A 26,365-nucleotide genomic window follows, 5' to 3' on the forward strand; every position below is an offset into this window, starting at 1 on the left:
TGTAACTAGTGTTCGAAATATTGGTATCGCGTTGCGTATCGCATCCTTGGGATACAGATACGTACGGCTATTGCACGAGATATATCGTTTGTATCGAGTAATTTATCACACTTTTTTGGAAACATGGGGAACATTGGGAAATTGGTTGAATTTTTCAATGAAACTTCAAGGATTGTTAAAAAAGATCTTTATACATACTTTTAAATCATAACATCTCAAAAAAGAAGTGCACATAATAGGTTTCCTTTGTATAGGGTGGTAACCTATGCGTTATATGATCAAAATTATGCAACCATATTCAAATTGAATGCATACCATTTACAGTGTACGTGATGATCATTTCATCAAACACTCCTAAATACTTTGAAATTAGTCTTAGTTGATAGCTAGTTGAAGGAAAATTACAAAAAAAAAAAAAAAAAAAAAAAACATGGAAAACATGAAGAACCAATGAATATCAAAATCAAAGCTCCAATTCCATGACTTTTCATGCAAAACATGAAGAACCAATGGATTTATAACCATTTGACACTAATTTAACATAATTTCAACAAAAAAAGGGATCGGAAATTGAAAATACTCACCGGATCGAACATGTGAGATATATCGACACCATCTATGTGTTTCGTATCGCATAGGTTGGATACAAGATATATCATGGGGTATATCAGCCAATATCGTCGATATTTAAAACGTTGGTTGTAACGATGACTGAAATGACTTCTACAACCTATTTGCAGAGTATCGGTGTAGTTACATTTGTCAATGATTGGGGATAGGTAAACTTGTTTGGGTATCACAGATATTATTGCAGATACTTGGAAAAATATAGCTGAATGAGGGGAACGTTTGGAAAAAGGTGCAAGTTTTCAGTGAAACTTCCACAGATGTTAAAATGCACATTTACACATGTAGATATCAAAATGTTGTAAAAACAACTATACACAATAACTTTCCATTTTAAAGAGGCCTAAACCATGTGTTGTATAAAAAAAAGTACAAAATAAATAATTTTTTTTTGTAACAAATCAATAGATTGGCCAACAATCATTAATATATGAAATTTTTACCGTAATTAACAATGAAGAACACATATTTTTCAATATAAAAATGGAAAAAGTAGAATTTCCCAATTTTCTCCCATTTTCACTTAAATGTTAGTTTTTTCGCCACAAATCCATGTTAGTGCATGAGAATCATGCATCGCATGGATTTTCATTGCAGTCCATGCTAACATTTGAAAAATAGAAATGAAGTTTCTATTGATTTTCCGTCTCCTTTGAGTTTCAGCTTGTTTTTGTTTCGAGTCGAGATTTCTCCTTACATCTAAACTTCAATTCAATACAAAATCACCTAAATAACAAAATTAAAAAAAAACCAAAATGGAGATTTTCTTAGGGTTTTTGTAAATTTCCCATTTTTCTATCAGTTTTCACCTATTTATGGATGTTTCCTTGGTATCATAGATATTATCGTTGGTCTTGGGGATTTTATCATTTATATCATCAGTATCATGGAACTGATGCAAGTATATTCAAAGTCAATCATATAATTTGCAAATGTAAGAAGACATGTATAGAAACACAGGCAATACATTCAAAAGCAAAAGGAGAGGTAGAAAACTAGAAATATACGCATGAATGATGTGTGGTCGTGGCTTAGACCCGCATTTAGCTATGCATACTTTAGGAGTGAAGCTTTGAAAAAAAAACTTTAAAATGGGGGCTAATTGACCGTTGATCGAAGCGGAATTTTGAAAAAATATATATTTTTATATTTATTATTATTATTATTTTTTGAAAAATCTCAAATTACCAAGAATCACTAGATTAAGCTACATACATGTTTGATTTTATGTTTAGACACTAAGATTGCAATTTGCAATTGATTTGGAATAGTTTTGAATTTTGCTCAACTTTCTGCAAATTGGCCAATCTTCCCCAAAATCCCAAAACTAGAGTGAATATGATGATGATTTCATCAAACACTCCTAAATACTCTGAAATGGGGGCCAATTGACTACTAATCAAAGTGAAATTTTGAAAAAAATATTCTTGAAAAAAATATTTTTTAATTAATTTTTTTTGGAAAATCCCCAAATTACCAAGAATCACTAGATTAGGTTACATGTTCGATTTCGTGTTTGGACAATAAGATTGCAATCGATTTGGGAGAAATTGGGAAAAAAATGATTTTTCTCCAAATTTGTGCAAATCGGTTCATCTCCCCCAAATCTCGCAATCAAAGCTCCCAAATCGATGATTTTAAACTTGAAAATGTTCACAGGATCGAAAAGGACCTCAAATTGGCCTGGATCTTGATTCAGACTCAAAATTTGTGTTTTTCTTCAGAGGGATTCAAGAGGAATGGTTGAAATTCACAATAAATCTAGTTAGAAGTGGAGAGGAATCAAGAAAAAGAAATTTAGAATTATTATTTTTTTTCCAAAATTTTTGAAGAAAGACCTGGACTTCCCACGTTTCCGTGCGTTATCGACAGATATCATCGATATCGAGAATTTTATGAAAGGGACCGGTTGCGATGTTTCGCGATATGTACAATATTATGCCATACATTGCGATATCATGCGATATCTTCTACGATATGAAGAATTTCATATACTACCTTGGCGTTTCATATTACTCAGTTAGGATACACGATATATTGTGGGATATATCGGCTGATATCGTCGATACTAAAAACATTGTTGCCGATATTATCGAAAATATCAAATGATGTTTGGAAATATTTATACTTTCAGTAGTTTCGATACCCCTAATGTGGTGACACCAATAATATCGACGATATTATCGATAAATCACCGATATTTGGAACACTGTCAGTATTCGTAGTATCAATATTGTACATGTATTGTTGGATGGGATACGAAAACATGTATCGATATCATTGATACCAGAAACGTATCGCTGATTGGTGGAGACAGGGAAACATGGGGAAAATGGTGGAATTTCTCACTGAAACTTTAGGAGATGCTAAAATACGCATATTTGCATATTTAGGAATCAAATAATTGCAAAAAAGACACATACATTATTAGTTTCCCTTTAATGGGGGCCTAAAAGCATGTGACCCAAACTAAGGGAAACATGAGGAAAATGGTGGAATCTTTTAGATACTTTAGGAGATGCTAAAATACACATATTTACATATTTAAAAATCAAATAATAGCAAAAAAAAAAAAGATGCATATTTGCATATTTTGGAATCATAAAATAAGTTTTCCTTTAATGGGGGCCCAAAAGCATGTATCTCTGACTCGGGGAAACATTGAGGAAGCATGAGAAAAATGGTGGATGGATACATCCATCCGTCCAACCAGCCATCCATGCATGCACGCACATACAAACACACATGCATGATCCATCCATCCATACACACTAGTGGCGGTGGCTAACAGTGAAGCGTGTACTGACAAGCTAACTCAAAAATTTAAAAAAATAAATAAAAAATCTATCCATCCATTCATGCATTCATACACAACACTTGTGCATCCATCCATCCATGCATACATACATCCATGATCCATCCATCCATTCATGCATACATACATCCATGATCCATCCATCCATCCATGCATACATATACACAAAAACATTTAAAATTAGAAATGGATTTTTGCGATACCGTACATTGGCGATATTATTAAAATACCGCTGATACATTTGTTATACTAGCGACACCTGGAATTTACACAGTCGAAAACATTGGCAATACTTAGCGATGTATGGAATTTCTGATACTACCAGCATTATCGGTATTGCCGAGCTGGCAATACTGATATTATCGGTGATATAATCGACAATATTGGCGATTCTCAGAACATTGGTGACAACAGATTAGCATGTGGGGGGAAGCATCAATCTCAAAGTGTTTAGGTCTGCAGCTGAGTCGTCAAACCAGTTAGGCCGACTGCCAATTTCGAGCCAGATTCTATGAGATGACCAACTGGTTGGTTTTATTGTATAGATTGAGCTGTCCTGTTAATTATTTGCATATTTTATTCTTTATAATGTTGGCATGTTTATCTATGCTGTGAAATGGTAACAAGCCATACTTATGTTGTTCCTGGATCTTGCATTTACAACTCTCAAGATCTGTTTCATTGTTCGTCATTCTTATTTTCGGCAGAACCGTCAGAGCTACTCCCAACTGCCTGGGGATGCCAAAATTAACTCAGTCAAGCGAATGAATGGGAGAGGAAGAGGAAGAGGGGAAATTAAGCTTCCAGCGAAAGATGTCAAAACCGAAATTAATCCCATAAAAGGAGTGTTCAGTATCCCAGAGATTTATAAAACCTTTTGTGTTCGATTTGTCCGACTAAATGGCATTCTTTTTACACGCACGAGGTACTTTTTGGTTTTTTTAGCATTATAATGATTCCGTGTTTCTCTCACATCCTCTCTTTTTAATGCCAACTTGTGCTTGCTGTGCCTTTCTCCAGCTTGGAAACATTTGGAGAAGTTTTCTCTTTGGTAATGGCTGATCTGCATGATCTTCTTTCTTCTGGAACTGAAGAGGAGCTGAATTTCGGTTCTGATGCTGCTGAAAATGGGCTTTTTGTTGTTAGGCTTATCGCAATTCTCATATTCATGGTTCATAATGTAAACAAGGAATCTGAAGGCCAGTCATATGCTGAAATCTTGCAGCGTTCAGTTCTTCTTCAGAATGCATTTACTGCTGCCTTTGAGTTTGTGGGACATATTCTCAGGAGATGTGTACAATTACAGGATATTTCGTCAAGCTATCTGTTACCTGCAATTCTAGTTTTCATCGAGTGGTTAGCTTGTAATCCAGATATTGCAACTGGCAGTGATGTTGAGGTTAAACAAGCCACTGCTAGGTCATTCTTCTGGACTCAGTGCATTTCTTTCTTGAACAAGCTTATATTGAGTGGGTTGGTATCTGTCGATGGTGATGAAGGTGAAACCTGCTTCTCAGACATGAGCAGGTATGAGGAGGGAGAAACTGGCAACCGGCTTGCATTGTGGGAGGACTTCGAGCTGAGGGGATTTTTACCTCTGCTCCCAGCACAGCTCATTCTCGATTTTTCTAGAAAACTCTCCTTTGGAAGTGATGGTAGCAACAAGGACAGAAGAGCCCGTATGGAAAGGATTCTAGCTGCAGGAAGGGCTCTTATGAGTGTGGTTCGGGTTGATCAGCAGGGAATATATTTTGATCTTGAACTCAAGAAATTTGCTATAGGTGTTGAGCCCAAAAAGTCTGAGCATGATATGATTGGTGCTTCTTTAGACATATCTTTGTCCACTGGAATGAAACAAGGAATGCCGATTGAGAAAACAAGGAATTTGGGAGCTATGCAACCGATGGAACAGTATTACATGGAAGGAGAAGAGGAGGATGAGGTGATTGTTTTCAAACCAACTGTAGCTGAAAAGCATACTGATGTGAGCATCCCAAAATCAATTGCTTATGAGGTCCTTAAGCCTGTTGAGGATTCTTCTAAAGATGACTGGGCAAATTATGCGGTCGCTCTTTCTGCACCTCAGCTGCAGGTTGCTAGTTTAAGTGCTAATTCACAACTGCCCTTTTCTTTTGCTAATACTATCCCACATCCCATCCAACATGTTGATCCGAGTACTTCGAAGTGGATTGTGGAACAGCAAGCCTCTTTGGATGATGGATTGGAAAGTTTGAGCATTTCTGGGAATGTGTTAGCTGCTAAAGCCGAGTTGCAACAAGGATCGCACCCTCATGCATTTTCACTTCCCTTTTCATCATATGAGAATCTCAATTCTATCGGCATTTTATCTGGACAGACAGGATTTTCGGAAGCTGTAATGCCATCCAAATATGATCATATAATACCTTCTGGACCAACTATGAAGCTGCCAAATGTGGCAACAAATTCAAGAAAAAGTCCGGTGAGCCGGCCTGTTAGGCACTTTGGACCTCCACCTGGTTTCAGCCCTGTTCCTACCAAACAAATAAACGACTCCATGGCTGGCTTGGTATTGAAGAATGAGCATCCACCCATGGATGATTATAGCTGGCTAGATGGATATAAATTTTCCTCTGCAGGAGGTGCAGATTGGAACAATTCCCTCAATTACATGGGCGATGTGTATTCCCATGCTTCTGGTAATCACAATATCTCGACTGGTATGATGAGCTTCCCTTTTCCTGGAAAACAAGCTCCTGCTGTACAGGCCCAGGTGGAAGACCAGAAAATGTGGTCAGATTACCAACCTCTTGAGCATCTGAAGCTTCATAAGGAACAGCAGCAGCAGCAGCTCCAGGTCCAGCGGGGAAATCAACAGTCTGCTCCACTGCCGGAGCTGTATCAAGGACCATCTCTTTGGTCAGGCCAGTTCTTCGTGTGAGAACCTTGGCATCAGATGATAGCTGGTAATGATCCATTATTCATTAATATGCATGCTTTCTATGAAGAATATCATCATTATTTTTGTCACTCTTCTGAGTTTGGCGTTCTAAGAAGCTTGGAATTATTTTCTGCTCTCCAAAGTTTTGACTGATTTTATTCTCCTGTGCTTGAGGTTGTGGAGAATCTGTCTTGTGATTGGCCTCAAGCTTGCTGCTACTGAGTTCGGACTCCACCTTAGCAGACCTTTCAATGTCGTTATACTTATGTTGGAGCATGGACGGTCTTGTGAGCATTACAGGCTCATGCCTCTGAAACAGGTATCTTTCTGCAGCTCTGCATTTAACATCCCAAAATTGGTGAATTTTTGAGAAAGGCTTTTAACTTGTGTAATCATACTTGCTTTACATCCAAACAAATAGCGAGCATTACTAGGAACAGATTGTAACTCGTGTTAACAATTTTTATACTGGCTCAGCTTGTTGCTTAGGCCAAGTATTTACGGCCTTCTAATCAGGCCAAGCTAATCGAAGGTGAACTTTCAGAATGGTTTGGCTCCTTACAGGTCAGTGTTGAAAGATTCCCTAGTGGCAAGCTGAGCCAGTAGTCCTATGCCTGTCAAAGGACATGCAAGGTAGAACTATAAAGTTAAACTCATCACTCGACTCAAAACTTGCTTATCAACTCAACTTGACGTGATTTCAAGCCAAGACCTTGGGAAATTGGCTTGTGAGCCTGAATTGATCAAGACTACACGATTCATTGAGTCAGTTCTTTAAACTATATAGACTCGACACAGCTCAAACTGAGTTACTTGGCAGGTTCTAAAAGTTTCAAGAGGCTGCTGAGATTACTAGAATATTTGACCTTGCCCATGAAAGCAAACACAGTAACCAAGATCATCAACTTCTTTGCTTATCTGGGGGTATTTTAAATATGTTAGGGATTCACTACCATGTTAAATATTAACTCGGTCTAGTCTGAATTGACCTGATCTGACTGGACATCAAAATCAAGCCGAGTTTACGGGTTTCTGACTGGTGCTTTAAACTAGGAACAAAGAATCTCATCATGTGAATCTCCTATCAAAAGTATAAAGAAAAATAATATTGATGCAACAAGACCATCCACTGATCCAATCAGGATCCAGATTGGACCCATTGCTGGATGATTGCAGGTTGGGCCCACCTATGGGTCCATATTACAGACCAGGTCCATTTATGGGTCCTTATTGAAAGGTCTGGACGCACATTAGGCTTCCAGATTGATCCGATGAAAAATCAGGACCCTAGTAATGGTCCTGATGGATGTTCTGGACCAGGTCAATGGTTGGATGGGCTGTGGAATCCAAAGATACAATCGAATTTCTGTGGTCGGTGCTTGGTTGGACTATGGGGCCCACAAGTCCATCCAGGCACTATCTTTAGGCGTTACATATTACAACCATATAAGAGTTACTACAACAGTTCAACCCCTAAGCCATAGGGTCATAGAGAGATTTAGTTGGTTTGGACCATGATTTGTTTCCTTTTGAGGTGTCTTCCAATTGCAAATTTAGTTAAAGGAAATTCAGACTATATCGACAACTATTTTGTGGGCCAATGCAGTGCAAGCTAAGTAGAGATCTAGAGGATTCTTTCTAGGGTTTGTTTGTTTGCAAAGCATTTACATATGTAAATGCTTTACATGGTAAGGTACTTTAGTAGGAATCTTTTTACATATTTAAGTCACTTCTCCATGTTTGTTTGTGCTACCATATAGAAGTGTGGAAATTTGTGTTCAAACCATGTGCCTGAAAAATGGATATAATCTATTTGTACATCTAAGTCGTCCATCATCTGGGGCCTAGCTTGATGGCCCATCCATCTCAAATCACTTTGGTTAGATGCTCTTAGCCATCTGATCTATGTAAATTAAAAAGGAGACTGTATTGTGTGAGTGATCTAGGATTTAATCCCTGGTAGTGTTACCTTTAAAAAAGGAGAGGACAATTTATGTTTATTACACTAGAAAAGATCTGATCATTGAGATAGACTGTACATCACGTGGGACCCACTTATGATTGTCCATCTCTCTCAAATCACTTTGATCAGGTGAGCCTAACCATCCGATTAGTGGTTTGGTGAAAAGGATGGTTCATATTGAGTATACTAGAGAGGTCCAAGAATGATGTGGAGCTTCCATCATGTGGGGCCCACCTCTAATTGCCCATCCCTTTCAAGCCACTTTGGTCGGATGATCCTAATAATCTGACTAGTGGTTTGGTGAAATGGATGATCCATGTCGAGTACACTAGAGAGGTTTAAGCATTGATACAGACCATCCATCATGTGGGGCCCACCTTTGGTTGCCTGTTCCTCTAAAATCACTTTGATTGGATGATCTAAGCCATCATATTGGCAATTTGGGAAATGAATGATCCATATCGAGTATGCTAGAGAGGTCTAGGCATTGATATGGACCATCCACCATGTGGGTGCAACCTTTGATTGTCCATCCCTTTCAAATCATTCTGAACGGAGGTTCATAACCATCTGATTAGTGGTTTGGTGAAATGGATTATCCATATTTATCAGAGAGGAGTTCGATGCATTGATGTGGATAATTCGTCATTTGGGACACAATTTTTTTTTAATGAAGATTGCTGAATATTATTAAAAATGCCAAGAGGCCAAAGAAAACAGAGTAAAGTAAAACAGGAAAAGAAAACTAAAATACAGAAAGGAAAAAAAAATGCAAAAAGAAGAACTTAAACAACTATACAAGGGACAGAGGCCCAGACATAAACCTAGAAAGAGGGAAGAACACTGTGATATGAGATTGGAAGAATAAACTACTAGTCCGCGATGTCTCTAGAAATCAAGGCCAACAACCAAGACGAAGTATTTTAGAACCACCGACAATTCCTCTCCCAATACTCCAAAGAACTGCTAAGATAGAAAGGCGTCAAACCGCTTTAAGATTTTTGCCCGCACCTCCTCCTTCATGCCAAGCAATCAGAAGGTTCCGAGCTGCGTAGGGCATGACCCAAGGAGTGCGGAAGCGATCGAGGATAGAGGACTAAATCCCCTAAGCGAAAGAGCAGTGAACAAACAGATGATCAATGGATTTCGCCTCCTTCATACATAACATGCAAATGTTGGGAAGTATCATTCCCGTTCTCTAGAGATTGTCAATGGTTAGGATTCTCCCCTAGCCAAAAGCCACACAAAAGCTGCGATTTTTGGCGGAGCACCATGACACCAAATGAAGGGTGGAAAGATGATGTTGGTTGCGTTTCTATGGTTGTTGAGAAGCTTGAAAATTGATCAAACGGAAAACTTGCTAGAGCTTTCTAGAGAATAGGCGAGCAAATCGGCAACTTCCGGAGAAGGATGGACTCCCCGTAGAAGCTCTAGAAACTTGAGAAACTCTTCTAGCTCCGAATCCGAAAAGGGCTTCCTGCAAGGAGGGCACCAAACCCTGGACCCTTTCATCGGAGAAACAGGAAGCCACAGAAGTATTTAGGTTCGAGGCTTCAAGGGCCAAAGAAGGGAGAAGAGGAAGGTGGGAGTTTCAGAAATCTAGTGATACTTCCAAAACCTGATGCGTAGACCATTCCCAAGGTAAACAGAGAGGCCTTCCTACACATGGGTCCTGAGGAGCGCAATGGCTTTCCACACCGAAGAGGCTCTATAGAGAGATGAGCTTTGATGAACCACCACTCAGCCTCAGAGCCATAATTCCCAGCTAAGATTTCTCTCCACCAGCTACATGCCTCGATATCCATTTGCCGAGAATGACAGAATTAAAGACAACCAAATCCCGAATGCCTGGCTCCCCCTTCGAGAATGGTTTGCATACTTCAGGCCAGTTGAGCAGGCTGAATTTATGCCCCTTAAGAGTTCCCTTTCCACAGTAAATCTCTTCTTAACCCATCAAAACTCCACAAGACCAACTTGGGACAACTGAAAAGGGAGAGAAAGTAAGTGGGAAGGTTAGAAAGGGCGATTTTGATTAGGGTGAGGCATGCCCTCGAGAGATATGCAGTGACTGTTCCAGGAAGACAATTTCCGCTCAACACACTCAATGACCACATCTCTAAAGGTGCTTGGCCGGTTTCCCAATGCAAAGGGGAAGGCTAAGATAGGTTTAAGGAAAGGAGCCAACCTTATAGCTGAAAACCGCTACTAAGCGAAAAAGAGCAGAGGGAGGAAGATTGATGCCCAACATCTCACTTTAAGGACAGAAATGGCCTTGAAGCAACGGGCAATTTTCTGAAGATTATCAACAGCAACCTCAGTGGCCTCGACTCAACTATGATTGCCTTTCACTTTCAATTGATGATCCTAACCATCCGATTAGTGTTTTGGTGAAATGGACGGTCCATATTGAGTATGTTTGAGGTCTAAGCATAGTTGTGCATCATCAATAATGTGGGACCAAACTCTGATCACCCATGGCCTTCCCTGTCAAGTCATTTTGATCAAATGAGCCTAACAATCAGATTAGTGGTTTGGCAAATGGATCGTCAATAGTGAGTATATTATGTATTTGGCAGGTGCGGAGTCTATCAACCATCTTTTCGTCCATTGCTTGTATGCGACATGGGTTTGGAATGCTATCGTTGGTCTACTTGGATTCTCTTGGGTCATGCCGGAGTCAATTAAGGAGTTAATTCTTTACTTGGCATGGCGTTCATCTCAAGACAAACCTCGGCGGCTGGCAATGGCTGCTCTTTGCCCCATTTGGGGGAACGGAATGGAAGGTGCTTCCGAAATGAGTCTTTCAAGGAAGCAGAAGTTACTTTCAGGGTCAAGAACTTTGTTATCAAATGGGCTTCTTGTATAGGCTTAGTACAAGACTGTAATTTTTCTTTCCTGCTTAGGCTGTAATTCTCTGTCTTCTTGATGCCTTTTCAATAAATTGATTCGTTAATCCTTAAAATTACAAAACACTAGTGAGTATACTTAGGTCAAAGCATTAATGTGGACCATTCATCATGTGGGGCACAGCTGATTGCCCATCCATCTTAAATTATCAGATGATCCTAATTATCCGATTAGGAGTTTGTTGAAATGCACAGTCCATATTAAGTATAATGGAGAGGTCTAAGCATTGTTGTGGACCATCCATCATGCAGCGCCCGCCTTTGATTGCTCATTCCCCTGAAATCACTTTGATTGGATGAGCTTACCAACCGTATTAGCAGGTTGGGAAATTGATGGTTCATATTGAGTATGCTAGAGAGGTCTAAACATTGATGTGGACCATCCACTATGTGGGGCCCACCTTTGATTTTCTATCCCTCAATTCATATTGATGTGATGGTAACCATCTGATTACTGGTTTAGGAAATGGATGGTCCATGTTGAGGTGGTAAACCAAAGGAGGCAATTTATGCAGAAAAGTGTTTTCTCGTGGGGTGGGATATGAATTTTTTTAGCCATTCATATATGCAAATGGGTGGGTGGGAAAACTTTTACATATATAATTGGTGTGAACAAACATGCACAAATCAATTTACATAAGTAAATGGCGTGGAAACCAACATGCCCTAGAGCATTCTAGCAGTATTGTTGGATCTACATGAAAGGCCAATGAGGTCATACCAATGGATCAATGCGACAGTATTGATTAATGAATGAAGTTCGCTTGTTTCTTGTCAAAGTTAGGCTTTCTTTTATGATTACTAGTTTAAGACTAGTAGGCTGTTCGGAATATCACACAATTCATATTTTGGGACCTATTTAAATTTTAAGACATACAGTCGAATTGCCTCTATGGAAGGCTTTTTATTTATTTATTTTATTTCTTCCAAATCCAGTCAATTCCTTATGGTTGTATGTCTTCAGTTTCTTTCAATCCTAGTGAATTTGTTAAATCGCACTAACATCGTAGTGTGATCAAATTGGCCTCTGTGGAAGGCTGCTTCTTCTTCTTCTTTTTTTTTTTTAAAAAAAAATTGATAAAAAATGAAGAAGAAGAAGAAGAAAAGAGGGCATGTTACACCTTGCCAAGAAAGAAAAGAAAAGAAAGAAAAAAGAAGAAAAATAAAAAAGAAGAGGGCACATTATCCATTAGGCAATGGATAAGAGGGCACGTTAAGGACTGGCCTAGAGATCCCTAACGTGGCTAGAGAATCTGCTAAACAGTTCCCCTCCTTTCAGAAGTTGGCTTTCAACCAACCATCTCTACTGTATATAAGGTGAGAAGTGTTTGGATATTTTTGCCCCCACAATTAGGCGTTTGAGCCGTTGCTTTGCTAAAGACATGGGAATGAATTAAAAAGTGGGAGGGTATTTTTGTTATTATCAAGGTGTGGCTGATATCTGTCTTGCGGTGTATATTCTATCCACAGAAGGGCTTCAACAGCCTAGATTTTTGCCCCTGCAAAAGTAGTCGTGGGGAGGGCTGTTATAATTACTTTTGAGAGGTTTATTTTAGTCTTTTCAATTCAGTGATTGATAAGCGTAGCCTGCTCCCTCTGTGTAGCACGCATGAAGGCATGGTATGAGGGGAACCATGCAACAAAGGCTCTATGGGGCCTACCATGAGATGATGTAATATCCACACCAGACATCCGTTGACATAGCTTACATTAAGACCTCTCTCTCTCTCTCTCTCTCTCTCTCTCTCTCTCTCTCTCTCCATTCTTCCCCTTACTCTCCACACATGCTACACCCCATAGCATCTTTGATCTCATTTACAATGGATGCCCTTTTTCCGAGTAGGATGTTACCAACAACCTGAGAGACGGTTGCCTTTGAGTCTCTTTGCACTATGAGGGGTTTGCCAAGGGAATCTTAATCCTTCAAATATGGCCACCTTAACTCTCTCTCTCTCTCTCTCTCTCTCTCTCTCTCTCTCTCTCGCTTCATTTTTTGGAATGAGCATAATGGAAATACTTAATTGCCTTGTGAACTTGGCCCCTTTCATCAAAATCGTGGAATACCCACATGCTATTGGACCTTAGACTCCCCACAAGATTTATAAAAAGCCATTATGGAATAATCCAGACCTGGCGTGTAATCATTTTCCATCTCAAGATTCAGTTAATGTTTGATGAAATGTGTGTCCACACTCTTAACCTCATTTTTGGCAACCTAATTTTTCCTTTTAGCATTTCACCTACTGTGGAAAATATTATTATTCTTATTGCCTTCTACCATGCAGCTCATGCCTTTGATTTCCGGAGGTTCCTTCCGTTTTAAGATTATTGCTAAATTCCCATTAGACATTCCATTTAAGGGATGGTCTAGTAACTGTCCATTATGCATCTAGGCCACGCAAGCTGGCTGATCGATGATCAGGCCCACCTAAGGATCATGATCAAGATCTGCATATCCAACCATCCAGATTGAAAATCTGAACGACTTGGAGGGTCTAGATTTATTTGATGGATGATCTGCAATCATGATGAGCATTTTGGAATAGATCAGTAGTCATTAATGTTCAAATTGGTTGAACCAGTTGCCCGTTGGTATTTTCATCACTTAGTGGGCCGCTTCTCAGGTATTAAATAATGTTCAAATGACAAGAAATCTGTCACATTAAAAACCTGTTGGATTAGCTTCAAATGAGACTAAGATTATGCGTTGCCATTTTCATTTCAGTATGGCTGATTTTTGGAAGGCATATATGGTTATGATGTATTAAGGGATATTTTGGTCATTTTAACATTTTATTGCAGTAGATTGTTGGTATTATATTTGAGTTTTTTTTTTTTTTTTTGCTTGACAAAAGTATTATAAACATGTTATGACTCTACAAATCATTATGATGGTTATTTGAATAAGAGAAGTTATTTTGATGGGTTATAGCATGTGCTGCTTCCTTTGTGACATGTGTTGATTGAGGTGGAAAACCTAAGGAATATTGTGATTGCTTGCATAGCGGCTGGTAGTTTTTTAGGTATTAATCTACAGTCCTTTATCTTTTGTTTCATCTATGAATGATTTTTTTAAGGGTTATGAATGAATTTGTAGTTTGATCTTCATGAAAAAGGTACATATCCAAATCGAGATTCTAGTTTTTTTTATCTTAGTTGCATCAATTTTGGTATTGGAGATTTGGAGCAAGTAAAAACCTAGGTTATTTTTATTTTTGTTTTTATTGTTTCCATTTTCTTTTTTCTTCCTCCCAATTTTCATCATCCCTAAACATCAGTAAAGCCGAATTCTCAAATCCATAAGCCCTAACTTAGCCAAAACCCCAAAACCCTAATTTCTTCACTTTCCCAAAATTATCAAATCCCAAACTCTAGGTCTTTTGATTTCCACAATTTCCTAAACCCAAAACTTAGTTTCCCAAAATCCCCAACTTTCCAAAACTAAAACGCTTAATTTTGCAAACCCCCAATTTCCCTAAACTCTAAAACCCAAATTCCTGAATTTTCCCTATTCCTTTAGCTTTAAGTCCACTCCAGTCTTTTCCATCACTCTAAATTTCATATTAAACACTAATCTTGCTACTATTCCTACACACTGTCATATTTAGAACAATTCAAAATTGTCTTTAAATTCCACCCTGCCCCATCTGTAGGCTCTAAAGTTTAAACATGGAACCTTTTTCCAGTTGCTACAGCAACAATAAGACAGCTACAGCAATTCGCTGACACATTAGCCGTGAACCCAGCCCGTCTACAGTCCAAGTATTGTCCCATAATCTGTTAGAGCATCCCTTGTGCTTCTAAAACTTTCCTTTATCTAGCGATTGAAAGACCATGTAATGCAAGGGCATTTTCACACCGGGCTCGAGTGGGGTGGCCTGTGGGATACAGGGGCACACTTGGGGTGGGTGGCCTGCGTGAGGCGGGTGGCTCGTGTGAGTCGGTACCCATGTGATGTGGGGCCCACGAAAGGGGTTCGGCCGAGGTCCTAACCCATGGGATGTGGGGCATGGGCTATGAGATAAAATAATTGATTCGTCATGCTCTATCAGTTCGAGCTTTTAGAGCAAGTGGTTCATTGTCCTACATCAAAGTGGTTGGTCTCGTGGTCGAGACTCCTCATTGGGGGTGATTAATGCAGGGGCATTTTTACACTAGGCTCGAGCGGAGTGGCTTGTGAGATGCAGGGGTACACTCGGGGTGGGTGGCTCGTGTGAGGCGATACCCATGTGATGTGGGGCCCACGAGGAGGGTTCGGCCGAGGTCCTAACCCATGGGATGTGAGGCCTGGGCTATGAGATAAAGGCATTGATTCGCCATGCTCTATCAGTTCGAGCTTTTAGAGCAAGTGGTTAATTGTCCTGCATCACCATGTTTCAACTTGCTAACCTACCTTTTTACCTACAAACAGAAGCTATCTGTTTACAGCCCCTAAAGAACCCTAATCTGTCCAGAAACCAGTTCATTGACCTGTACCTAAAACTTCACACAATCTACCTGTTTAAACAGTCCATGCTGACCATGCACCTGCCCCTAAATCAGATCAATCTGTCCCCTTTCAACCTCTGGCCAGTCTACTAGAACCTCTACATTCCAGCTGCAATCCATTTGGCAAAACATTTTCCAAAAACAGTCTTCCTGCAACCTGTTAACCCAGCCCGCTGACACTGAAAAGCCCAACACTGTTTTTCCCACACCTGTCCTAATTCCTGGCCACTTTTAAACCATAAATAGCCCTACCATATTCCTGAAAGCAGCCCATTGATATTCCTCTAGTGGTCCATACACCCTTCAAATGTTTTCTTAGCCTACTATGATGCCAATCCTTCACACCCAAAGTTATATCATGAATGTGCTCTGGGGGATGTCAGAGAAGATGGATAGTCATGTTAGGTTGGGTGCTTGCTAAACCCCAGTAACTGTACCATTTAAAACACTAGTAGCAGTGAATGACATGATTGTTCAGATTATCAATGCTAATGTCATGAAAACTTTATATCTGAGAGCAATTACGAATTTTTGTAGTTGGTAAGCATGACAAACAACCTATTACAATATCTTTCAACCCGTTCTGGATGTATTTGGTTCATGTATGGTACAGAGTCATTCTCATGGACCACTATCATCTGACACTTGGGTGACTAGGGATACATCACCATGCCATCCATGATGAGAAAAGAAATACCTATAAATTCATGAAGGGTCAAAGAAAAATTACAATAGTACCAAAGCATGACTTTATGAGGATCAAAACCAACCAAATAATGGATCAATGGTTAGATCAGACAAGGGTCAATTGAATCAAAAGAAAAGTAAACAAATGAAATGGCAGGTGGTGCTGATGAATCATTCAATGTGCGAACTGAATAAGACATGAAACACCTGACAGTTAAAAGTGGCGTAGGAGATGAGCAACTCAACAATCATTCTGACGAATCCTAAGCTGTATGTTAAAGTTGAGATACATGTGTCGTTGCCATCCCACTGATGATCTGAGTATCCAAATGAGGTCAGCACTGACAATGATGACACCAAAGCAAATCCAGCATTCAATGCAAGCAAATCCACAGCTGCAAATGACATGGAAGACAATGCCAAAAATGTGGAGAAGCAAGAAGTGCAGGAAGAGATGCCATTGTCTACAACACCGTGCTATGCACAAGATTCCAATCTGAACACGAACTACAGCCAAAGCCTGAGAAGACTATAAAAGGGGGGGTTCCCATTAGTATTTTCAGTAACTTATTGGACGGGCTGCTTTTCATATACCGAACAATGTCTGATAGCATGAATCTGGTCCTGTTTAAAAGCTTATTGAGTTACCTTTCAAAGTAGAGCCAAGATTGTGCAACTTCATTGTCATTTAAGTGGAACTATGGCTGATTTTTGGAAGGCATGTCTGGTAATGATGGGAATAAGGCATATTTTGGTCGTTTATTGTTTGATTTAAAGAGATGTTTAGGATTAGATGTAACGGATGGTTACAAAGGTATCTTTTTGATGGATTCTTTTGTTTGAGAAAAATGTATAAACAAGTTTAGAATCTTCTATAAATAGTAATGATGGTAATTTGTGTTTTTTTTAAAAATAAAATTTCTTGGGTTATAGAATGCGTGGCCTTCCTTTTGGCATATGTTGCCTTTGGTAGAAGAAAAAAGGGAACGTTGGGATTACTATCATGGTGGCTAGTAGGCTGCTGGGTGTCAATGTGTGATAAGGGACTGGTATGGAAGACATGATTGAATGTTTTAGGGGTATTTAGTAGGCTGATGGGTGTCAATGTGTGATATTTAACGCGAAGGTTATTTCGAGGGTTGTAGCTCTTGAGGGGGATTGGGCTATCTTGTTTGATGGTTTGTTTCGGTTTTTGTTTGCTTGTATTCTTTCCTCGCTCTGCTAGATTTTCTAATAAATTGGCCGTTACCTCTCAGAATTTATTTTGGGGGTATTTAGTAGATATGTTTTTGCGATGTTAGGCTAAATCATTGTTAGTGGAATTTTTATTATCTTAAATCAATTATAGGTTGATTTGAAATCAATCTAATAGCTGGGGGGATTTTCATTAAAGATTTATAGGGATTGTCTTTAGGGTCTATAGAAGGGCGTTGCACAATTTTGAGTTGGAGCTTTCGTAAGTATTGTAACAGAAGTTTGAATATCAATAAAGTTGTGTGTCTCTATTCAAATGTCTTGTGTGTATACGTGTTCTTTGCTTTGGGATTCAGGCATCAAGATCTCATTGACTCGATTACCAAGTTGCAGCTGTTCTCATTATTATAGATTTTTGTTAAAAAGAACAAAGAAAATATAAATGACTAGGTAAACATCATTTTTACAGCTGAGGCAGCGAGCTCCTTTCAAGCATATTGCCTCAGCATGCTGCTAACTTAATTGTGCATGTTTATTGAGTTAATAAGGAAAAAACAAGTTTAAGAGGGAATGCTCACCTACAGATGGTATGTTATAAACCTTTTTTTTTTTTTTTTTTCATTCACCTTCATTTTTTTAATGCTTGCAGTTTTGACCTTGAAAATGGAAACTACTATGATAGGATTTACTGCAAAATGGATGTAGGTAAACCTACAACTGATTGTGGGTGTTGATAATAGGATGTAGGTAAACATTACTCAACATTCAAAATGCATATATATATATATATATACACACACACACACATATATAAAAGCAGAAAAGGGACGATTAATGAGGTGAAAAAGGTGATCTCATCTTTCCCGTTTGCAGTACCGAACGTGGTCATATTAAAGTGGGAAAGCGGTCTGCATGTTTCCAGCAGTAGCATGCTTACTCCCTATTGGGCTGAACCTGCCCCTGGAAATGATAGCACCCATACAAAAACAAATCCTATGGTTATTATCAACTGGAAAAAGGGCTGGTCCCACCATTCTATGTGCATTCTTTATTTAACATGAAGCTAATCAATCTTCTGGCTAATTTTGAAATGTGCAGAGCTCTCCAGACTGGAACAAAGGGATGGTGGTTGAAAGTTTCAAAGAAGATTCAAGTAATCCCCCTGTTTGATTGGATGGTCAAGACAAGCCCAAATATATAGCAAGGTCTGAAATGGGTTGTTGGTGACTTTGGCGTTTGAGGTTTCTAAAACCCAACTCAAGCTGGGGCCAGGGAACCAGTCAATATTCTATCATGATCATGATAATGGTCTACAAACAGGCTAATCTGTCGGAGATGGATGCATCATTGTCATCTTCTCATCAGCGATAGTAGCAACTGGTATCTAGTGAAGGTCATCAGTAACAGCCAAAAAATTCCAGAAAAAAAGAAAAGGAAGTTTGGAATTGGAGGTTGCTGGTGTGGTGTGCAAATCAAAGGTGGAAAGGAAGAGTAATATTAGTTTCAAAAGGTGCATGACATAGCAATGCGTATAGCTTTGTCCAATGCGTATGGATGTGGCTTAATGGTTGGTGTTATTAAGAAGTATTCCTAGTTGCAAACATAAAAGATTGTTTTCTTTTTTCTCACTGGACTGCTGCAGTGGTGACAGTTGAAAGTTCTCTATAATATGATATTTGTTTGGAAATACTTAAAACTGGTAGCACTTTGTTTCTAAAATTCTGGGTGGTGCTAATAACCTTTCACTTGCTATTTGGAATATTGTCTAATTCACATGCCCTCAATGCACGCACGTGTTGGTGACAATTTGTTAGGGTGTACTTTACATGACGCCACCTCTCTCTCTCTCTCTATCTCTCTCTCTGGTAATCTGTTCTGCTCCTCTACTTGTCCCATGATGATGTTAACCGGTAGTGAAATAACTCTCCAAAACTTCTTCATCGTCAGTCAATGTTTTCCAATGTGTAAGATGGTGAAGCATGAGTCAATCTGTGATGATGCTCTTTTAAGTTGTACCCCACCCACAGGTACCATTACGGGACCTGCAAAAAAAACCCATCAGCTCTAATTGAGTCGAGCATTCAAAGTCTCACACGTGAAGTGCTGTGGACTTGTGTTTTAAGCATCTATCTGATTAGTGGGATGGTCCATGAGTTACATTTTCAGCCGACTGTCTATGAAAGCGCTTGGGTCATGTCATGTATATAACCAAAATGGTACCCTTGCATCACTAAGAAAAGAATAGAAAGCAGAGGCCTTCACAACCAACTCTTGTCCATCTTGACGCCAGATGGACGACTTCAAGCGGATGACAGTTCCATCGTATGCCATATGGCTGACCAGTCAACATCATGGGCCCAACCGCATGGACATCATTTCCTTTATATGGAAATGGAAATATGAGGTCGACCTCATGGGAACTTCCCATGAGGTCGAGTTGCGTGGGCCCAACTGTGATGTGCATCGAACATCTACCCCATCAGTTAGATGCACCATCTAAAACGACATGCCTAAAACATATATAATCACTTGGTGGAGACTACCTTAGTTTTGGATGCGGCTGAAACTTCGTCTGACCCCTCATCCAAGTGGGACACACAATGGATGGGATGGATTTGTGAATTACATCTCAGTGGGCCTAATAAAGTATTCTGAATGTTTTAATGGGAAAATAACACCTCTCAACTGCTGTATGTGGTGTGGCCCACCCGAGTCATGCATGGACTTGATTTTTAAGCTCGTGGCCCACCATGGAATGGTGCATCTGACTGATAGGGTTGATGTTCGACACACATCACGGTGGAGCCCACACAACTCGACCTCATGGGAAGTTCCCGTGAGGTACCATATATATATATATATGGTAACCAGATGAACATCTGTAATAATAATTTTTTTTGTACACTGCCGTCACATACATGTTTCAATCGTCCGTTACTTATGCTCCGGCCAAAGGTTTGTACATATTTTTTTAGGGTTTCAGTTCATACAAGCATGGTTCATGGTTCAGTGATCCAATCCATTTGTTTTGATGGGTCTCATGGTGGATGGCTCATGCAACAAAAATCCTACATGTTGGAAAATCATAGCCATGGATCTTTTGTGGTTTTCGCTGCATGGAAGCGTTAGGACATCTCCAAGCTAGAGAATTATCATTATCATGCACTGGTCATCCCCAACGATGCTCATCGTTTCAACTGTTGGACTGAATCATAGGGTCCACTTGTACAAAGTGTATAAAAATTCAGCCTGACCGCTATGTTTGGGAAGTGACCCAGTCGGAGCACTAGCAAAACTTCACTACTGGGGTGGTATCTTTGTTGCTGGGAATGGCCCACCTTGACTATTTCAGGAGGTAGTCCGTTACTTTGAATTGGATGGTGATAAGATTCATCAATAGCAAACTTCTGTTGCAAGTTTTTCACACCCGGATGAAGCATGCAACTTTTCTACAAAATAACCTGGAATGCACCATTAATCCTTGCAATATATGAGGTCCTCTCCACATTTGTTATGACCACCCACTCACGCAGTTTCCTATGACATGCTTCAGCCCCTGATTTTCAGGCTGATACACATCATGCATGTCGGGAAGATGGAACCCACCCTCTGCAGCAGCTGCCGTTATGCACAATGCTAAAACCAAACATTTGGTATTAAAGAAGTCACAACCATGACAAAAAGGATTCAGATGCCACAAGCATGAATACATCCCTTGTGCCCTCCATTCCTTCCAATCCAAAATCCAAAAAGGAGGAAGACCTTCAAAAATTTGTAGCAATCACCTCCCTACTCAAAAGGCTTGCTGTATCAGCATCCTACTTCTTGGCTTTTCTCTTTTGCTGCAAATTTGTTTGACTAGTTTTGACTTTCTTTGATGTCTCTGTCACCTTTTCATGTTTGTTTTTTGTCGTCTTTGCTCTTTTCTTTGGTGAATCTTCAGCATCTTCATTATCATCCTCATGACTAGCTTTGACCCTCTTCTTTGATGTCTCCTTCACCTTTATTTGTTTGGTTTTTGTCATCTTCACTGTTTCTTTAGCTTGACCATCATCTTTGTTGCCGTCGCTGGTTTTTGGTTTCCTTTTTGCTTGAAGCTCTGTGTTCCGGCCTTTCTTCTTGGCATGTTTGTCTTCCCCACTGTCTTCTTCTTCATCATCACTATTTTTGTTAGATTTCTTCCTTGGTTTACTTGGAGCCTTTGCCAATTGCTTCCCAGTTAATTTCTGTAACTCAGGCACAAAGGCTGATGTCTGAATCAACAAAAACAGAGAGCATTAAATCAAGCAGCCAGGACAAGTAAAACAGCCAATAATTTAGAGGGAGGTCATGTTCTACAAAGGGTTACCCTGCCACCAACAGTTATGAAGTCAATTTTCTTTCCTGTCATCAACAGAAATCTCAAAACGATTAGTACTTTTGTGCAGTTGGTAATTAAACAGATCTATTAATAAGTAGAACAATAAAATATATTCAACAATCTAAGCCAGCGGATAAGATGGGACATACAAAGTTCCCTCCACAACCAAATCAGCCGAGTAAATTGCCCCATGATGGATGCAAACCATTGTTCGAAGTATCACCAATATCATCTGTATCTCCAGCTCGGCGATACCGATAACACTGGTAGCAACACCGATAACGCTGGCAGTATCAGAAATTCCAGGTATCGGCGATGTTGAAAATTATACAGATTAATATAATTTCTGTATAATATGGAAACCGAAAAATAAAATTAGCTTGAATAAGGACAGACTGAAGCATGTCTGAAACGCTGTCCTAAAAGCGTTATTTGCCCCTACTCAAATGGATTGAGTATGCTGATAGGTTACAGGCAAATCGCTTCTAGGATACGACGAGCCTGGTGTGGGTCTGCGTTCAGCAAACACGAAGGCCCACCAAATGGAACTCTTGTACACACTATTTGGCAGAATTACAATATAGAAAAAATCCTAAAAAAGAAAAGAGAAGAGAATATGTGATTTTAGAAGATCGCTGCATTGGTCAGTTCTTCAGCCACTGGTTCAGTTGAACCATTCTAGACTACACCGTTGGTCTGTTCTTCAAGCAAAGGTTCAACCCTTACTGTCTTGCTGGAATCACTAGAGTATAGGAGAGGAGTGATGACTGTCTCAATTCATATGAGTCTGCTGGAGTGGGTTGAGAGATGGTTTGGAAACCCATTCAGACCCTCCTTTTATAGGCTATGGTAGCTAGGGAGTTATGGTCCAGAGACATAAACTCCATTAAGCCATTTCTGGCTGTTGGAAAATTAGCCGTTTTTTACTGTTGTGCATGGCCATTAATCTGCTGCATGCTGACTGTTGTGAGACAACAGCTAGCCGTTTTCTAGCTGTTGGGCTGGCCATGCAGCAGTTACAGCTGGTCTCTGCACTAATGGCACAACTGTTACAGTTTCTGCTGCAACAGCTCTTTTCAGTCCCTCTATATATACTGAGGGACTCTCTGCCAACTAGTAACCCGTCTTAACCACTTAGTCGCACACGTCTTGCTCCGGTTTGCTCAACGTCACGAAGGAGCGACCCTCTGCGACACGATGCGGACGTGCGAAGTGTAAAGTGCGCCACTAGCGCCTCCACAGCCACACTGCCTCACATGCCCATACCCTCGCATCGAGCCCGCGCTCGTGACCGTGACCGAGACTGAGACCGAGACTGAGTCCGAGTCCAAGATTGAGCCCGAGACCGAGCCCGTGCCCGTGCCAGGGCGCGAGCTCGGGTGTTCCAATGTTAGGCACTGGAACACGCAAGTACATTCTCCTTTGGACCATGTGGGTAAATATTATAGTACTCTACCATTCTCATATAAACCATTTTTTCTTCTCCTCTTTTTCCAATGTGGGACTTCCCAAAAACCCACAAAATGGGATTTTTTCAAACAACTTTTTATATATTATATATTATTTTATTATTAAAATATATTTTATTAAAAATTAATATTTTTTGCAACAATCCCCCACTTGATTTTTTAAAAATATATTTTCTCGATTAAACATTTCTGCCAGAATAATCAGCTTATATGCATACAGAAAGATATCTTTCGATTTTAATCTTTTCTTAGTGTAAGTATCTCAAAACTCTGTTGAAATGACTGGTAGCCGCAGCGTTGAACCAGTTATTTTTAGATAACAGAGTCGGAGAAACCACACACATATTCGCTATATGTTTGTTAGAGTTCCCACAATCTTGCTCAGCATATTTAATGGCCATGTGCTTATCCTAATTCGTGAACGATCCCGAGAGAAAACTCCTAACTTTTATGAGAGACGGCACCATCTTTATGTTCATATAGGTGAAATCCTTCCAGTGTCTTAGTTACTATAAGACACTTGTCCTTTAGACTGGATTTCATTAAGAGTTCTAAGACTCAACCCTCTATCATAACGCTCAACACTAATCTATTATGGATGAGGTTATAAAATTTAGTGCTGAAAACTTTCCACATATCAGTGACTTGTTCTTACTCATTAAACCCAAAATTAGAGATTTTCTGACTTTAGGTTGGGTTACCATCATTGGTGGAACTTTGGTTAAAGAGTTTCAACCCCATCCCTCTAGATGTAGCCTTTACTACCTCTCTCGGTAGAGGTTTAGTGAAAGGATCTGCCAGATTGTTGCTTGATTTCACATAGGAAATAGCAATGATTCCATCTCGAATAAATTGTCTGACATAATCATGTCGAAGACTGATATGTCTAAACTTATCATTATAAGTGCCACTATAGGCTCTAGCTAATGTAGCTTCACTATCACAATGTAGTGACACAGCCGATATAGGCTTTACACAAAAAAGGATTTCTAATAGAAGATCCCTTAGCCACTCAGCCTCTTTGTCTGTTGCAGCCAGGGCTATGAATTCAAACTCCATAGTCGAGTGCGTTATACAAGTCTGTTTCTTGGATTTCCAAGATACAGCTACACCTCCTAGGGTGAATATCCACCCTGTAGTAGACTTGTTATCTCCTGCACTCGATATCCAGCTCGCATCGGTATATCCTTCCAATACGGCAGGAAATTCTGAATAAAATAGTCCTAAGTCTTTGATTGTTTTTAAGTAACCAAGGACTCTACTGATTGCATTCCAGTGTTCAGTACTGGGGTTACTAGTAAATCTACTAAGTTTACTCACAGTATATGCGATATCAGGTCTAGTGCATTGCATAGCATACATAAGACTCCCTATCGCACTCGCATATTCTAATTGTGCAACTGTTCTTCCAGTATTTTCTTTTAGCTTGATACTTGGATCAAATGGGGTCTTCGCTTCTTTTATATTTAGATGATTAAACTTGTTTAGTATCTTCTTAATATAATGAGATTGACACAAAGCATAAACCCCATAATGTTTTTTAACTTTGATACTTAAGATGGTATCAACTTGTCCAAGATCATTTATTTTGAATACGGAAGATAGAAACCTCTTTGTTTCAGTCACACCTTCCATTTTATTACTTATTATTAACATGTCATCAACATGCAGACAAATAATAACGATACAACTATCATCTACTTATGAATATATGCATTTGTCAGCTACATTATGCATGAAACCATGAGATAGTATTTCGGAATCAAACTTCACATGCCATTGTTTTAGTGCTTGTTTTAATCCATACAAAGATTTGACTAATCTACATACTTTGTTTTCATTTCCTGATAGAACGAAATCTTCAGGTTGTTCCATGTATACCTCCTCATTGAGGTCACCATTCAGGAATGAGGTTTTTACATCCATTTGGTAGATGTGAAGATGATGTATGGAAGCTAGCACAAATAATATCCTAATGGATGTTATCCTAGCTACAGGAGAGTATGTATCAAAGTAATCTATCCCTTCTTTTTGTCTAAAACCCTTGGCTACTAGTCGAGCTTTAAAGGTTTGGATAGTCCCATCAGTGTGATATTTCTTCCTAAATACCCACTTACAACCTATGGATCTAGAACCTGGAGGTAAATTTACTAGTTCCCATGTTTGATTTGACAATATGGATTCTATTTCATCGTTTATAGCTTCTTTCCAGAAAGCTGAGTCTCTAGAGGATACAACCTCTTTATATGTTTTAGGATCATCTTCTATAATCATCACTATAAGTATTTTTCTTATAACATTTTCTCTCTCTCCTTCTACAAGATGGAAAATGATGCGTTGTGAGTCTATGTAGTCATCTCCTAGACTCTTCTCTATTTTTGTCCTTTGACTCCTACAAGTTTCAACAGGAGCTTCCACTATCTGTGGAGCTGTGCCATCTAGTTCTCTATTAGGAGTTTGGATTTCATTATCCTTTGACTCCAAGGATAGTGAGTTTGCAAAGAACTCAACGTCTCTTGATTCTATTACTGTATTAGACTCAATGTCTAGAAGTCTATAGGCTTTACTATTTTGTGCATTCCCTATGAAGGCGCACTTAATATCTCTTGGTCCTAACTTAATTCTTTTTGGATCAGAGGTTCTGCAATATGCAAGACACCTCCACACTTTTAGATATCCTAAGTTAGGTTTTTTACCTCTCCATGTTTCATATGGAGATATTTTATATTTTTTAGACGAAATTCTGTTTAGTATATGGCATGCTGCAAGCAGTGCCTCACCCCATAGATTTAGTGGCAACTTTGCTCTTATCAGCATTGAGTTGACCATTTCTATTAATGTTCTGTTCTTCCTTTCAGCTATTCCGTTTTGTTGAGGTGTGTATGGTGCTGTACATTGATGTATTAGTCCATGTTCTTCACAGAAGTTATCGAATT

At 39.4% G+C, this 26,365-nt stretch overlaps 2 protein-coding genes across 9 annotated transcripts in view; one reads left to right on the forward strand and one right to left on the reverse strand.

Moving 5' to 3' along the window:
* Positions 1-19,354, forward strand: part of LOC131258368 (nonsense-mediated mRNA decay factor SMG7) — a 32,973-nt gene extending 13,619 nt beyond the window's left edge. Inside the window, exons 5-8 of the mRNA XM_058259643.1 lie at positions 4,150-4,367; positions 4,463-6,387; positions 6,537-6,681; positions 18,699-19,354. Coding sequence (XP_058115626.1) covers positions 4,150-4,367; positions 4,463-6,362 — 2,118 coding nt within the window. The 3' untranslated portion in view covers positions 6,363-6,387; positions 6,537-6,681; positions 18,699-19,354. The remainder of the gene's footprint in view (positions 1-4,149; positions 4,368-4,462; positions 6,388-6,536; positions 6,682-18,698) is intronic.
* A 1,885-nt stretch (positions 19,355-21,239) lies between these two features.
* The window catches only part of LOC131258369 (formamidopyrimidine-DNA glycosylase), an 85,334-nt gene continuing 80,208 nt past the window's right edge, over positions 21,240-26,365 (reverse strand). For all 8 annotated transcript variants that reach the window (XM_058259651.1, XM_058259647.1, XM_058259645.1 and 5 more), the window contains 2 exons: positions 21,949-21,983; positions 21,240-21,853 (listed from right to left, as the gene is read on the reverse strand). In XM_058259651.1, coding sequence (XP_058115634.1) covers positions 21,419-21,853; positions 21,949-21,983 — 470 coding nt within the window. In that variant the 3' untranslated portion in view covers positions 21,240-21,418. The remainder of the gene's footprint in view (positions 21,854-21,948; positions 21,984-26,365) is intronic.

This window comes from Magnolia sinica, chromosome 10 (assembly GCF_029962835.1).
Source record: "Magnolia sinica isolate HGM2019 chromosome 10, MsV1, whole genome shotgun sequence".
In the NCBI taxonomy this organism is placed as follows: Eukaryota; Viridiplantae; Streptophyta; class Magnoliopsida; order Magnoliales; family Magnoliaceae; genus Magnolia; species Magnolia sinica.